The following is a 16,809-nucleotide window of genomic DNA, read 5'->3' as shown; positions in this document are numbered from 1 at the left end:
ATCTTAAATGGGGTCCTGGCCATTCCTGAGTCAAGGTATTTTGTTCAGAGAATTGAAAAAGGAATGCCTTACATGGCATCCAGGGATTCTGACTTCCTAAATGTAGGCTCTAAACCTTACTGCCTCCAAGTTACTTCTTTAGCCCAAAGCTTTTCAAATGTAGTTACTCAGTCCTCTTAATGGCACAAGCAACTGGAAACTGACTTCTTACAACCTACGACAGAGGCAGAACAGCTGCTACTTCACCAAAGGAAATCACTTACTTTGGATTCTTTCTTATTTTAGAAAACAAGTTTATGTTGATTTATTCATTTCTCCATAAAAATAATTTATTTGATTCAGTATGGAGAGTCCACATTATTGTCAGATAAACTCGAGATCTGTATATTTAAATTTTTTGACAAATTTGATACTACCAAAAAAAAGTGCATTAATCTCTTCATTTCAAATGAGACTGGGTTTATGTTCATAATCATAAACAGGGTCATAGTTCCACAGGCACTCTTGATAGAGTAGTTTAAGAACATCAAAATCACTCTTCCCCAGCTACACAGACTCTTGTACACAGTTTTTCAGACACGTGACAAATCCACTGGCAGTCCACATAACCACCATGAAATGCACAAAAAAAAGCATCAAAATAAACACAAATATTAGAAATACTGCTCACCTACAAATTCACAAAAACATACAGTCTTAAATACATCATAATCAAGGTCAGAACCTCATGGGTACTCTCGATTCCACCAGGCTCCATCCTAATTCCATGCACAATCACAAATTCACTTACAGCCACCCACTGTTGTCTCGCAACAATCGCATATAATTTTGAGCACAAAGCACCTCACACCCAAGGAAATAGAATCTCACAAGCAAGAACCACACACAAACAGTTGCAGGCAAGGTTCCAGGCACAAGAACACTGTCCACAACCCAAAATGTCACACACACACACACACACCCCCACACCCACACATACTCAAATGCCAGGCAGTGTTCTAAGCGCTGGAACAGCATCAGGGAATAAAGCACCAAGTCTTGCCTTCACAGAGCTCACCCAGTTCACCCATGGGAACCTACTCCCTGACACGTGCCTTAAGGTATGGCTTCTATTTCCGCACCTGCACTCTCCAGCACTGGCTGGAACTCGCAGAAATCTCAGCGCACAGCGCTTGTAGGTGGGACTTCGGTGGTTCAATGGTAGGATTCTTGCTTTCCGCATGGGGGACTAGGGTTCCATTCCGGGCCAGCGTACCTCGTGCACAGCCAGCACCAGTCTGTCAGTGGAGGCTTGCCAGTTGGAGATTTGCTGGTTGCTGTGATGCTGAACAGGTTTCAGGTCAGCTTCCAGATGAAGACAGACTGGGAAGTAAGGCCTGGTGATATACTCCCCAAAATCAGCCAGTGAGTATACTATGGCTCGCAACGGTCCGATCAGCAGTTGATGACTGTGGTCTGCATGTTTCCTTCCGTTGCGCATGAGGTCGCCATCCTGTAGGGACAGGCTTGTAGCGTGCTGGGAGCTATCTGGAGACTCTGGCTCACATTTCTTGAAGATTTTCTAGCCCTGGACTTATTTCCCAGAAGTGTCTGGGGCACAGCCCTGACAAAGGGGGTCGTGTTGCTGGGAGAAATTTGAATGGCTAGGCTCAGAGCTTTTGGAATTTCTCTGACTCTCGCCTACATTTCCTGGAACCCACCAGGGACAAATCTCTGTTATGGAGGGGTCCGAAATGTTGGAAGCAATAGGTACGGCCTATCTTTTGGGGCTTCCCTTGCTCTGGACTTCAATTTTCTGTAAGTCTGTGTGGGCATTGTCCTTTATGGTGAGCAGAGTTTCTTGCTAGATGAAATCTGAATGACCTGCAGGGATGCCAGCATTTGCAAATTCTCTTACACGGAACTATATTTCTCCTAAGTCTCTGAGAACATAGCTCCTTCAAAAACGGTGGGAGTTGCATCCTGAGAGCACTCTGAAGGCCGCACTTCCCAGTTCTGAGGAGTCCCTGCTCTGGAACACATTTCACAGTTTCTGAGTCACAGGATCTTTAGCGGCATCTTTTATTTGATCCTGGAAGTACCTGAATGTTCACGCTTAAACTCAAACGCCGAGGAAGTCTCTGAGACAGGGCTCCGTTAGTACCGCGTCGAGTTGGATACTGCGAAAATGTGGAGAGCTGCGCTTCCTGCTCTGTGGATTCTTGTGGAGTCTGGACTGCATTTCCCAGGGGTCCCTGATGCAAGGCTCCATTAGTGCCAGGTCAAGTTGCATGTGGGAAGTCCTGCTTCCAGCTCTGCAAAATACCAGATTGCGGACATTTCCCGGAAGCCTGTGTGGCATAGCTCTGGTGGTACCGCGTCGAGTTGCAGGCTGGGAAAATGTGGACGGCAGTGCTTTGAGGGCTGAAGGTTCTCGGGATCTGAACTACATTTCCCAGAGGTCTCTGAGGCATGGTGTCATGGGAAGCGTGCCGAGTTGTATGCTGGGAGCATCCTTGTGCTCTGGTTTCCCTGGACACCGTTCCTGGCTAACCTCCACTTCAGCGCCCCCTTCTGGCGTCCCAATGGCCCATGACCCCCAAGAGGTGGAACCAATGAGGAGCGACGGTGAGGGAGGCGCTCCGGGCCTCGCCCAACGTCGAGCGTCAGCGTTTGGCGGCGGGGCCAGCTGAGGGGGAAGTACGACACTTCATTTGTATGTGTGACAGACGGCGCGGTGGGGTCGGCTTTGTCCCCGTTACTGAGATACGTGTGTGTGAGCGCCTGTGGGGTATGGGCCGTGTCCTCGTTATTGAGATAGTGCATGTGAGCGCCTGTGGGAAGACGGGCTGAGTCCCTGTTACTGAGATAGTGCATATGAGCGCCTGTGGGGGTACGGACCGTATCCCCGTTATTGGCATGTACGTGTGAGCGCCTGTGGGGGGACGGGCCATGTTCCCGTTATTGATATGTGTGTGGGCGGTGGGGGCGGGAGGGAATGGGGCAGGGCCTGGCCAGGTCCCTGTTACCGAGGTATGTGCGTGTTAGCGTGTGTGGCGGGGGGAGGGGGTAGACTGGGCCCGACCGGGTTCCGGTTACTGAGATATGTGCGTGTTGGCGCCTGTGATGGCGGGAGGGGGGGGGGACCGAGTCCGGCCGGGTCACTGTTACTGAGATATGTGCGTGTTAGGGCGTGCGGCCTGGGGGACTGGGTTCAGCCGGGTTCCCATTACTGAGATATGTGCGTGTTGGCGCCTGTTATGGCGGGAGGGGAGAACGGAGAGCGGCCGGATCCCAGTTATTGAGATATATGCCTGTTAGCGGGTGTGGCTGGGGGCGGGGGGGGGGGACGGGGCCCGGCCGGGTCCCCGTTACGGAGATACATGCGTGTTGGCGTCTGTGATGGCGGGAGGGAGCGATGGAGTCCGGCCAGGTCCTCGATACTGAGATATATGTAGGTTGGTGCGTGTGGCGGGGACTGGGAGGGAGTGTCCGGCTGGGTCCCCATTACGGATACGTGTGTGTTGGCGCGGTTCGCGGGGGAGGGACGGGGCCCAGCTGGGTCCCCATTACTAAGATATGTGCGTGTTGGCGCCTGTGATGGCGGGTGGGGGGATGGAGTGAGTCCGGCAGGGTCCTCCTTACTGAGATACGTGTGTGTTGGCGCCTGTGATGGCGGGAGGCGGTGGACAGAGATCGGCTGAGTCCTGGTGACTGAGATATGTGTGTGTTGGCGCCTGTGGCGGCGGGGGGGGGGGCCGGGGGCCAGGTCCCCGTTATTGAGATTCATGCGTGTTGGCGCTTGTGGCTTGGGGTGGGGGTGGGGGGCGGGAACGGTGTTGGTCGGGTCTAGGTTACTGAGATATGTGTGTGTTGGCGCGTGTGGGGGTGCGGAGCACGGCGGCCAACCATGTTCTGGTTGCTAAGATACGTGCGTGTTAGCGCGTGTGACGGGAGGGTAGGGGGAGGATAGGGCCTGGGCGTGTCCCAGTTACTAAGATATGTGCGTGTTGGCGCGTGTGGGGGGCGGGGGACGGTGCCCGGCCGTATCTTGGTTACTAAGATAAGTGCGTATAGCTGCGTGTGGCAGGGGGAGGGGGAAGGGACGGGACCTGGCCCTGCGCCCATTAGTGAGATATGTGCGTGTTGGCGCTTGTTGGGGGGGGGCACGGGAAGGGATGGGGCCTGCCAGTGTCCCTGTTACTGAGATAGGTGCGTGTTGGCGCGTCTGGCTGGGTGGTGGAGGGAGGAGGAGGAGGACGGAGATGGTGTCTGGCCGTGTCTGGGTTGGTGAGATATGTGTTTGTTGGCACGGGGGCGGGGGGGAGGAGGACAGGGCCCGGCCGTTTCCCCATTACTGAGATATGTGCGTGTGACCACTTGTAGAGGGATGGGGATGGGCTGCATTTCCTTGGCTCTGCTGTGTGTGGGGTACTTGAGTGTATGCTCTGTGGGGTTGGTGAGCTATGTGCCTGCTTACTTCTGTTGGATTGACAGGGCTTGGCAGCGTCCCTTTTATGTGAGCATATGTGAATGTGACAGGGCCAGGGTGTGTCTCATATGATGCTTGCGACTGTGAGGTTGTGACTGGTGCGGGGGAGGGAGATTGCAGAGGCAAAGCGCCATCTTCATCTGGGTGGGTAATTGGCTGCATTGCGTGGCCTTTCGAGTAAGCATGGTTGCTATGGCAACATGGTGTTTGGCGTATAACCTGTGGTTCTGGACGTTTCTCTGCAGCTTCCTCTGCCTTTAGCTGCCAGGAAACAATGGCCCCAAAGAGACAAAGCCCAGGTCCTATAGTGAAAACGACCAACGAAGCTTTTTATGGGATGACAATTTTAGTGCCTGGAGTGGGCTCGGTAAAGGCTACAGAAAGATAGGATGGAAAGGTCTAGGGAGTAGGATTCTGTTTTGGGGGGAGATCAGGTCCCTGATTGGAAGCTGAGGGAGGGGGCAGCTACCTGTTCCAGAACTCTAGTTGCTAGAGATTCATCTCTGGGAGTCTTTAAAGTACTCAAACAGATCTCAAAATCCAAAACCCAAACCTATTGTCATCAAGTTAATTGCAACTCATAGTGACTGTAGAGGACAGAGTAGCACTGCCCCACAGGGCTTCCAAGACTGTAATCTTTACAGAATTGGACTGCCGCATCTTTCTGCCTTAGAACAGCGGTCAGATTTGAATCTCTGACCTTTCGGATAGCAGCTAAACACTTAACCACTGTACCACCATGGTTCCTTAGACAGATCCCAGTGCACACTTATTTCTGATTGGTTTTGGGTATGAGATAGGGGCAGGTACGGTCCTGGAGAGTATTTTCTAATATAGCCTGTGTTCCAGGAAGGCCATAATGTTTCCTTATATCCTTCTTTTTTCCCCAGGCCAGCTGTCCTCCATAAGAAGCATCCTGAGAAGGAAGAAATAATTGTTACACACCTTAAAATCAAGGTTAAAGTGTTTCCTTTTTGTTCATTAAATCATTTGTGTTTACAGGACTTAAGAATATTTGCTTTCCTTGGCTTGAAGTGTTCTCCTTAACAGAAGCTTAAAAGGTCGCTAAGTAGTGCAAACAGTTTGGGCTCAACTGCTAACCTAAAAGTTGGTAGTTTCAACCTCCCAGAGGTATCACAGAAGAAAGGCCTGGTGATCTCCCGTAAAGATTACAGGCAAAACCCAGTGGAGCAGTTCTACTCTGTAACACATGAGATCACCATGAGTAGGAATCATCTTGACAGCAATGGTAATGATAGAAATAGGGAAATACTAAAAACCTGTTGCTCTCAAGTCAATTCTGCCTTACAGTGACCTGTTGGACAGAGTAGAACAGCTGGTTTGAGAAGCACATATTTTTGCATAAGAAGAAACAGCCTACTTGAGTTTGTTGAAGGCTTTATTTAGGAATTTTAGCTATTTTTCCCATTTTTCAATACATGTGGGCATATGTGGACATCAAAGAGTTAGTTTAGGTATTGGAAACTAAAAGGAAACAGAAAAGTTACTCAGTAAAATAATCCAAAATTAATGTATCTTGAGCGTTTTCTCCATGTTTAAGAGAAGACTTCAAAAAAAAAGAAAGTTTTTCTGTCTTTTGGGAGTGTAATTGTCTCCTAATAAGCTTAAAATAAAGGAGGGTATACACACAGTTAAGGAGCCCTGGTGGCGCAGCAGTTAAGCGCTCAGCTGCTAACTGAAAGATTGGTAGTTTGAACCCACCCTGTAGCTCTGCAGGAGAAAGACCTGGCAATCTGCCATCACAAATACTATAGCCTGGAAAACCATATGGTCAGCTCTGCTGTGTCACATGGGGTCACTATGAGTCAGAATCAGCTCTACAGCAACAGGTTTTTTTTTTTTTTTTGCTTATTTTGTATAAGTGAGATCATACAGTATTTGTCCTTCTGCCACTGCCTCATTTCACTCAGCAGGATGTCTTCGAGGTTCAACCGCATTGTGACACACATCAGGACTTCATTCCCTTTATGGCTGAGTAGTGTTCCTTTGTGTACATACACCACATTTTGTTTATCCATTCATCTGTGGGTGGACATTTCGGTGGTTTCCACCTTCTGGCTTTGTAAAAGCGCTGCAGTGGACACTGGTGTACCACACCTGGTTTTAATGCCTCTTTTTCCTCCCTCTAGCTCTGGCTTCTCTGGACTGTGTCTTCACTAAAATAAACCAAAAGAGGACTGGTCAGTTCTTAAATTCTAAAACTATGGCCCACGTAAGTATGTATTTCTGTTTCCTCTGGAAATGTGATATTCAGGCCCTGGAGATATTTTCATTCATTATGCTGAAGTCTCCTATCTCAGTGAGCGCCATCTAATTCTCCCACTTCCTGTTTCAGTGAAGGATAATGCCAGGTAGTCCCATCTTGGTTTCCTAGTGCTGCTGTAACAGAAATACAACAAGTGGGTGGTTTTAAAGAATAAAAATTTATTTTGTTACAGTTTAGGGGGCTAGAAGTCTAAATTTAGAGCACCAGCTCTTTGGGAAGGCTTTCTTTCTTTCTCTTGGCTCTGGGAGGAAGGTCCTTATCTCTTTTCAGCTTCTGTTCCTTGGAGATCTCCACATGACATCTCTCTTCCCCATTTGTACATCCTTGTTTCTGTGCCTAATCTGCTCTTTTATGTCTCAAAAGAGATTGATTTAAGACACACCTTACACTAATACTGCCTCATTAATATAACAAAGAAAACCCTATTCCCAAATGAGATTACATCACAAAAGTAGGGGTTAGGGCTTACAACACATATCTCGGGGGGACGCGGTGCAATCCATAACAAGGGTCACAACCTGCTTTGTGGCTAGCGGTCACTTAATCATTGAACACATTATTAATTATCCCTTATGTGATGGTTTTTTTGTCTTGAGTAATACTGGGGCACTGAAGGAATGAAGTCTCTTCAGGGAAATATTTGAGTCGAGTCTATCGTTTGACGAATTAGAGGTGTTGGTCCAATTTGAATAAGGAGAAAACAAAAATTCATTGATTTTGTTTTCCAGGTGTGTGAAAGGGAATGTTCATGTTCTTTGATCTCCATCCTGGTGTGTGCTAAGATCTCAGGCTTTATGAGGCTTTTAAAATTGGATAGGAATGTGATTAGGGCCTACAAACATGGAGATCATACTCTTGCCAAGGAAACTCAGAGATGAATTGTGTTGTTGAACAGACCTGCTAAATTTGGGTAACCTCTACATCACTCTGGATCATTTCACACCAGAGTCAAAAACCCATTACAATCGAGTCAATTCCAAGTCATAACAACCGTATAGGACAGAGTAGAACTGCCCCATAGTGTTTCTAAGGCTGTAAGCTTTATGGAAGCTGACCGACACATCTTTCTCCCATGGAATGGCTGGTGGGTTTGAACTGCCAACCTTTAGGTTAACAGCTGAGCACTTAACCACTGCACCACTAGGGCTCCTTCATTTCACACCAGTGTCCTCTAAATCAGTTTCATTATGTTGTACGTAGGGTTGTGGTTAGTCAGCACTGACTCAGTGACAACTAACAAACATCCTCTAAATCGAGGTCTCTGGGTGGCATAAACAGCTCTCAGCTACTAACCTAAAAGTTGGTGTTTCATCCCCACCCAGCAGCTCTGTGGAAGAAAGGCCTGGTGCTCTGCTTCCCTAAAGACTACATCCAAAACATAAGGGGGCAAGGAAGCTAGATTAATGAAAATGGAACAACCAGAATGGAACTAATGAGACTGTTTCATGCATTTGAAGAATGTAGCCAGTGTCACACAGAAAAAACCATCTTGGATAGTTACCAGAGTAGAAAGGGGAGGGAAGGGGAAATCATTAACTGGATAGTAGAAAAGTGTTAACTTTGGTGAAGAGAAAGAGAACACACAATATAGGGGAAGTCAGCACAGCTTGACCAGGCAAAGTCATAGAAGCTTCCTAGACACACCCAAACACCTTGAGGGACCGAATTCTTGGGGCTGAGGGCTGGGGACCATGATCTTGGGGGGGCATCTAGGTCAATTGGCATAACATAGTTCATAAAGAAAATATTCTACATCGTACCTCGGTGAGTACTGTCTGGGGTCATAAAAGCTTGCGAGTGGGCATCTGAGATAAATCTGTTGGTCCCATCCCATCCGGACCAAAGGAGAATGAAGAAAACCAAAGACAGAAGTGAAATGTTTGTCCAAAGGACTAATACATGTGAACCACAGCCTCCACCACCTTGAGCCCAGAAGAATTAAGTGGTGCCCAACTACCACCACTGACCGCTCTGACAAGGATCATAATAGAAGGTCCTGAACAGAGCAAGAGAAAAATGTAGAACAAAGTTCAAATTCACAAAAAAGACCAGACTTATTGGTCTGACAGAGTCTGGAGGATCCCCCAAGACCATTGCTTCTGGACACGCTGCTAACTCGGAACTGAAGTCACTCCCAAAGTCCACCTTTCAGCCAAAGATCAGACAGGCCTATAAAATAATAATAAACGTGAGGCACATGCTTCTTAGTTCAATCACATATATGAGACTGAAGGGGCAAGACTTGCCCAAAAACAAAGATGGGAAGGCAGGAAGGGAGGGAAAAACTGGAAAAATGGACACCGGGAACCCGAATGGGAAAGGGGAGTGAGGATTGCAACCAATGGCACAAAACAATTTGTTTATAAATTTTTGAATGAGAAATTAATTTGCTCTGTAAACTTCCACAATAAAATTTTTTTAAAAAGAGAAAAGAATGTAGCCATGGTACTGAACAACTTGTACAGAAATTGTTAGATGGGAACCAGAAATCCTACGTACACCTTCACCAAAAGAACAATAGTTTTTTTTAATGAATAAAAATTGTATTTTAAATGAAAACACCTACACAAATATATTTTCAGCATGGGAATTTCCACAAAAATTATTTGTTGAAACATTTTTAATAGAAAACAAAATGGAATCTTAAAAAAAAGATCGCAGTCAAGAAAACCCAGTGGAGCAGTTCTACTCCGTAACACATGGGGTTGCCATGAGTTGGAATCAGCTGCAACAGATTTGGGTTTTCTTGTTGTTATTTTGTTTTATCCTCTAAATCATGAACAAATAAAAGGCAGGGGTGGTGGATGGTAACAGGTAACAAAACCATCTAATACTGAAGTAGTATGTGACCAGATATAACCAGAACTGGTGAAAACCTAAAATGTTTAACCTACATGTAACTATAAGAGAAAATTTAAGTCTGATTTATCCATACAGTGGAATCAAATGCTTTTGGCATTACAGAGGAAGACTGCTTAGAATGTAACCTGGCATCATGATGAAATTGAGGCTTGAAAACATTCCAACACGCAAACCCAGTTTTCTAAGATAAAAGGTTTTAGATTACATTTGGGGAACAATCCCAGGATTTCTTTTCTTTTCCCTTAGAGGGAAAAAAAATGCTGTAGGAATCCATGCTTGCGGGACTTTATGGGAGAGACACGTACCAGGCTCTGTGCTTGTAAACGGGCAGAAAAATGGAATGATTTTATCTGTTCCCTGACACATTTGGGTACTCAAGAATTCTACAGTGCACAGGTGATTTTCTCTGCAGCAGTAGGGTTCTCAACACTGTTGTGTTGTCAGTTGCTGTCCAATCAACCCTGACTCACAGCAACCTTACATATAACAATGAGATGTTTCCTGATCCTGCACCATCTTCAAGATCCTTCCACCCTAGGAGGCTTATTTTCCAGCACTATATTGGACAGTGTTCTGTTGTGATCCATAAGGTTTTCATGGGATAACTTTTGGAAGTAGATGGCCAGGCTTTTCTTCCTAGACTCTCAGTCTGGAAGCACCACTGAAACCTCTCCATCATGGGTGAACCTGCTGGTATTTGAAATACCGGAGGCATAGCTTCCAGCATCATAGCATCGTGCAGGCCACCACAGTACAACAGACTGACAGGCGGGCGTTGGGGGGTTCTTCAGTAGCATGTAGGAGTTCTTCCTCAGTCACATGTCCTGATGGCCCTCCCCTTCCTCCCCTTTCCATTGTCTTGAAACTTAAGTTTCACCTCCTCAGTATTATGTGGGTGTGTGTTTTCAGGATTTGGTGACGTTTGCAGATGTGGCCGTAGACTTCTCTCAGGAGGAGTGGGCATGCCTGGACACTGCTCAGAGGGATCTATACTGGGATGTGATGTTGGAGAACTACAGCAACCTGGTCTCCCTGGGTGAGTTCCTGCCCCAAAGAACATATGTGGTATTGTTAGTTGCCATCAAGTCGATTTTGACTCATGGTGACACCATGTGTGCAGAGTAGAACTACTCCATAGAGCTTTCAAGGCTGTGACATGTCAGAAGCAGATAGCCAGGCACTTCTGGGTGGTTTGAACCACCAACTATTAGGCCGGTAGTCAAGCTCTTAATTGCTGGCATCACCAGGGACTCCTTAAAATTTGAGTTAGGCTCAACCAAAAAAATTTTCAACTCCCTGAAACTGTTGCCCTTTGATAATCTTAAAACCTTAATCCAAAAATATTCCCTGAAGTCTTCTTAAAACTGACAGTAGTTTAGCTTAACTAGTAAAGAGTGTCTGCCTTGAGCATTGTGTTCTTCTAAGGCCTATATGGGATCAAAGTGACAACAGCAACTTGAAAGATTTGATAGGAAGCTTAGGGGCCAGTGAGATTATGTTAATGGGGGAGAGAAACAACTCAGAAAAGGAAAGAGAGAATGGCTGCATAACTTGAATGTAGTTGATGTCTATGAGTTATACCTTTAGAAACTTTTGAATTGGTGCATGTTTTGCTGTGTATATTCTCAACAACAACAAAATAAATAATATTTTTTAAAAATTTTTTGCCTATAATGTTAAAAATTTGTTTTCTGCGTCATGTGGCATTTCTTGAAAGCAGGGCATTTCCTTTCTAAGTCAAATTTGATTATCTTACAGAAGCCAGGGAGAGAACCTTTATGGCTGGGAGGGAAAGGACAAGAAAAGAGTACAGAGGAAGTGAAAGCCAGTTAGGCAAGGACCGGTGAGCATTACAGTAAGTGGCCCAGCTGAGAGGGGATCTGGTGCATCCCTAAGGTGTTTAGAAAGTGCCCTTTAAAAGTCTAAGGCCACTGAGACCAGAAGAACTAGATAGTGCCCAGCTATCACCACTGACTGTTCTAACCAGGGCCATGATAGATGAACCCTGATAGAATAGGAGAAAAGTGTGGTACAGAACCTCAAATTCCAAAAAAAAAAAACCCAGACCTACTGAACTGTTTGAGACTGGAGGATTCCCCAAGACTGTTGCCCTGAGATACTCTTCAAACCTTGAACCAGCCTAACTAACCCCTGAGGTCAACTTGTAGCTAAATAACAAATTATCTCAAAAAAAAAATAATAATAGTGAATATTACCCATAAGTACTGTGCTCCTTTAAAAAAAATCATCTGCATGAGACCAAATGGTCAACAATTCCTTTAAAACAAAGATGAGAATATAAGGGGGCAGAGAAACTAGATTGATGCAAATGGAACAACCATAATGGAAATAATGAGAATATTCACGCATTGTGAAGAATGTAACGAGTGTCACTGAACAACGTAGTAGAAATTGTTGAATGGGAACCTAAACTGCAGTGTAAACCTTTACTGAAAACACAGTAAGGTATTATTTACAAAAAAAAGTCCATGGTCTCAAGAAATAATGATCTTACCATGAACTTTATCTTCACCCCATTTCCTTCTCACCTTGTTTCTCTTCTCGTATTTCACCCCTAGTTCGTGTGTTGCTGATGCCGCTGGTCTGTGGACCACAGCTTGAGTAGGAAGGATGTAGATAACGTGACTCTCTGTTGTGGCTAGTTTCTGAAAGTTGCCTTTTGTCCTAGGTTCAGTTGCTTTTTTTCTTTTTCCTTTATTATTTGGTAGTAAGGATTCCTGTCTTTCCATCTGTTCGATTCTTTCATCACAAGACACCTAATAGCTAATTATCCCTTATTTTATGATGTTAACAATCACTGATACTGAGTGCCAAGATTCAGTATTTCATTGGGGTTCAAAATGGTGATATTCTATCATTGCTTCTTCGTGTATTCTCCGTAATGATTCCTTAAAGACAAACTTTGCTTCATTGCTACTTTGTTCCTGCATTGGCGCAGTTTATATTTGGATAAGAAGATAAAACTAGAATCCTGATCAAAAGGGGGAAAATGCACAACTGAATTTCAAATTTTTAAGAACTCTAGACTTTCTGTAGGGTTGCTATCAGTTGGAATTGACTCTACGGCAGTGGGTTTGGTTTGGTTTTTTTTTGGTCCAGACTTTCTGGTGCCATGGAGGCTGGATGAACCCCTGAAACTTTTGCCCTGAAAAAAAAAATTAAATCTTAAACCAAAAATATCCCCTGACTTCTTCTTAAAACCAAACAATAGTTTAGTTTCACTAGTAAAAAATGTCTACCCTGAGCATTGTGCTCTTCTGAAAACTATATGGGATCAAATTGACAACAGCAACTTGGAAGATTAAATAGGAGTCTTAAGGGGCAGTGAGTTTCTATTAATGGGGGAGGAACAAATCCTAAAACAAGAGTGAGAATGATTGAATACTACTCGAAGAATGTAATCAGTGGTACTGAATAGTATATGTAGAAACTGTTGAATAGGTGAATGTTTTGCTGTGTATGTTCACCACAACAACAAAATAAATAAAATTTTAAAAAGAAAGATAACTTTTTTTCTTCTTTAATTACAAGTTTTTATAATAAAGGGTTAATTTTCTAGCATGCAGTTAACATGCTCAGCTGCTAACCAAAAGATTAGAGGTTCGACTTCACCCAGAGGCACCTCAGAAAAAAGGCCTGGTGATCTACTTCTGAAAAAAATCAGCCATTGAAAACCCGATGGAGCACAGTACTACTCTGACACCCATGAGTTGGAATTAATGGCAACTTTTTTTTTTTTTCCTAGCATGTTCCAGAAGTGGTCATCATGAGCTTATAGATTTAAATATGTTTGATGGTTTTTCTTTCCATTGCAGCTAGTGTCCTTACTGATGCACAGATTATTCTAAGCTTGTCCTCGTAGGTGTTTCGTATTTCTTAAAAAGTTAAATACTACATACTGTCTTTTTTGTCGCTTTTCAGTATTGGTCTTTTTATCCAGAATAACTGCTCACTATGTTAGCTATATATATATGTTTATAAATTTTAGAATATTTATTTTATACACAACTACCCAACTGCACGTTCATATTTTTTGCAGTAATTCTGTATTTTGTTTTCTTGAGTTTTCTAGGTATGTCATCATATCTTCTCCAAATTGTGCTCATTTTTCAACTTTATTTTTGAGGTTTACACCTCTGATTTCTTTTGCTTAATTATGTCAGCTAATAGGAAGCAAAATCAGCCCTGGTGGTGTAAATGGTTAAGTGTTCGACTGCTAACTGAAAGGTTCAGCCCACTCAGAGGCTCTGCTGGAGATAGACCCGGCAATCTGCTTCTGTAAAGATTACAGCCTAGAAAACCCTATGGGGCAGTTCTACTCTGTCACATGGCGTTGGCATGAGTGGATGAGTGGAAATTGACTTGACAGCACCTAGCGACAACTGTAATAGGGAGTCATAAGGATAATACTATGGTTTTCTTGTTCGACTTTAGCATGAATGCTTCCAATGCTTTCTAATTAAGTTTTGTGGCGCCAGAAGTAGAATCTATTTTCACAAGATCCCTAGGAGATTCACATTTATTCTGCTGGAGAGTTTTGTCTTCTACTAGAGAAGAAGTTGTTTGTGTCTAGGTTTTGTTCTTTTATGGTCATTGTTGTGATGGTGGTGGCTTTCCTTGAAAGGACACGAAATACATTATTTCTTTCCAGATTTGGTGTCAGCCTTTGAGACCGAGGGTTTGCCTACAGAAAAGAACATTTATGAAATAAATTTTTCCCAGTGGAATGCACATCGAAAAAGTAAATCTCTTGGCCCTGACCGGAAGCGTACAGGTGAGTTAGAGGCACCACCAGCCCAAAAAGAGAGAGATTTCCGTCAAATGATAATCAACTGTAAAAAAACACCCGCCTGTAGAGAAAGTACCCCTGGTAGACCACCTCAGAAACCTCATAATAGAGAGAATTCCTTTGAGTGTAAGGAATGTGGGAAGGCCTTTAGTCGCGGCTATCAGCTTGCTCAACATCAGAAAATTCACACTGGTGAGAAACCCTATGAATGTAAAGACTGTAAGAAGACCTTTCGTTGGGGCAATCAACTTACTCAGCATCAGAAAATCCATACTGGTGAGAAACCGTATGAATGTAAGGATTGTGGGAAGGCCTTTCGGTGGGGCTCAAGCCTTGTGATTCATAGGAGAATTCACACAGGTGAGAAACCCTATGAATGTAAAGACTGTGGGAAGGCCTTTAGGCGTGGCGATGAACTCACTCAGCATCAGAGATTTCACACTGGTGAGAAAGACTATGAATGTAAAGACTGTGGCAAGACCTTTAGCCGTGTGTATAAACTCGTTCAACACAAGAGAATTCATAGTGGTGAGAAACCTTATGAATGTAAAGATTGTGGGAAGGCCTTTATTTGTGGTTCGAGCCTTGTTCAACATAAAAGAATTCATACTGGGGAAAAGCCCTTTGAGTGCCAAGAATGTGGTAAGGCCTTTACTCGTGTAAATTATCTTACTCAACATCAGAAAATTCATACTGGTGAAAAACCTCATGAGTGTAAGGAATGTGGGAAGGCCTTTCGCTGGGGTTCAAGCCTTGTCAAACATGAGAGAATTCATACAGGTGAGAAGCCGTATAAGTGTACAGAGTGTGGGAAGGGTTTTAATTGTGGCTATCACCTTACTCAGCATGAGAGAATACATACTGGTGAAACACCTTATAAATGTAAGGAATGTGGGAAGGCCTTTATTTATGGGTCAAGCCTTGTTAAACATGAGAGAATCCATACAGGTAAGAAACCCCATAAATGTGATGAATGTGAGAAGGCCTTTGGTCATCGCCATCAACTGATACAGCATCAGAAAATTCATACTGGTGAGAAACCCGATGAGTGTAAGGAGTGTGGAAAGGCATTCAGTAATGTAAGCCAACTTTCAGAACATGAGAAAATTCATACTGGTGAAAAATCTGCATAAAAAGTGTCAGAACACTTCCATACAACTGTCATGCTTTCCTCGACACAAGGAAAATTCATGATATAGTTTAACATAAGAAAACCTTCACTGGTCACTCTTCTGCTTACAGAACATCAGAGTAGTCATACTAGAGGCAAATGTGGAGTGTAGAGAAAATTCATACTGGTGAAAAATCTGCATAAAAAGTGTCAGAACACTTCCATACAACTGTCATGCTTTCCTCGACACAAGGAAAATTCATGATATAGTTTAACATAAGAAAACCTTCACTGGTCACTCTTCTGCTTACAGAACATCAGAGTAGTCATACTAGAGACAAATGTGGAGTGTGGAGAAGTCACAGTTTCTTCGTGATCACAATATACTCAGTGTATGTGTTTTTTACTGGATAGGTTAGCTTAATGAATGCATGGAAACCTTCCAGTACGTTCAATCCTTGTTGAACTTCAGCTGATACATTATAGAGAATCACCCTGCTAATGTAATACTTGTGGGAACGCTTTTAGTTGTGGTCCATATCCTACCTGTCAACACTACAATCCCCGCCTCTTTACTCCCTGTGAGACACTGAGCAAACTCCCTATTACCGCTGTGCATTATTTGTAAAATGAGTATAATTATGCTTAACAAAAATTGCTGTTGTAATTGAGTGAGTCTGGTACATGTAAACTCTTTGAAAGTGTGTCTGAAACATTGTGTAAATTCAATAAATATCAGCTATTGTCGTTTTTATGGCCATTACCATTAGTGTCATTAGTGAATTCTTAAAAGAGGAAGATCTGTGGATGCAGTGAGTTTAGAAAAGGACTATTGAACCTGTAGAGGAGAACATAGGAGATTATCTTGGTAACTTCATGCTAAATAAAGATTTCCTAATACACAAAAGAGACTAAACAAAATGAAAAATTAAGAAATTGGGCTTCTTCAAAATTACAAAGTTCTGTTCATCAACTGACACCATTATACTGTTCAAATAGTGAAAAGGCAAGGAAGAGATTGGGAGAAGATACTCACTCTGCATACACCTGACACAGGATTCACAAAGAAAAATATAAAGACTCCCTGAAAGCAGTAACAAATCAATGAACCAATAAAAAGGAGGAAAGACTTGACTAGGCACTCTGCAAGAAAAGACCCAAATGGCCAGTAAGTAAATGATCATGTGCTCAACACATCCAACCAATAAAACCCATTGCTGTCGAGTCAATTCCAACTCATAGTGACTCTATAGGACAGTAGAACTGCC

General features: G+C 43.8%; 1 protein-coding gene across 6 annotated transcripts; it reads left to right on the top strand.

Moving 5' to 3' along the window:
- The first annotated feature begins 2,496 nt into the window (after positions 1–2,496).
- On the top strand, positions 2,497–16,526 carry LOC126085264 (zinc finger protein 331-like). 6 transcript variants are annotated; one of them, XM_049900465.1, is made up of 5 exons: positions 2,497–2,679; positions 5,362–5,428; positions 6,622–6,704; positions 10,530–10,656; positions 14,293–16,526. In XM_049900465.1, exons 3-5 carry the CDS (start codon positions 6,696–6,698, stop codon positions 15,561–15,563), a joined length of 1,407 nt encoding a protein of 468 aa, XP_049756422.1. In that variant the 5' UTR covers positions 2,497–2,679; positions 5,362–5,428; positions 6,622–6,695; the 3' UTR covers positions 15,564–16,526. The 6 variants fall into 6 exon arrangements, with proteins under 6 accessions (XP_049756422.1, XP_049756421.1, XP_049756420.1 ...); XM_049900464.1 differs by having other exon boundaries at positions 2,497–2,695; XM_049900463.1 differs by lacking the exon at positions 2,497–2,679 and adding an exon at positions 2,681–2,770.
- The last annotated feature ends 283 nt before the right edge of the window (positions 16,527–16,809 follow it).

The sequence above is a fragment of the Elephas maximus genome, chromosome 11 (genome assembly GCF_024166365.1).
Source record: "Elephas maximus indicus isolate mEleMax1 chromosome 11, mEleMax1 primary haplotype, whole genome shotgun sequence".
Lineage (NCBI taxonomy): Eukaryota > Metazoa > Chordata > Mammalia > Proboscidea > Elephantidae > Elephas > Elephas maximus.
Note: the sequence above shows the minus strand (reverse complement) of the source record. Positions and strands in the feature narration are given on the sequence as shown.

Coding starts and splice junctions, on each gene's coding strand:
- LOC126085264 (XM_049900465.1), top strand. Junction 10,657..14,292: donor CAGCAACCTGGTCTCCCTGG/GTGAGTTCCTGC, acceptor ATTTCTTTCCAG/ATTTGGTGTCAGCCTTTGAG.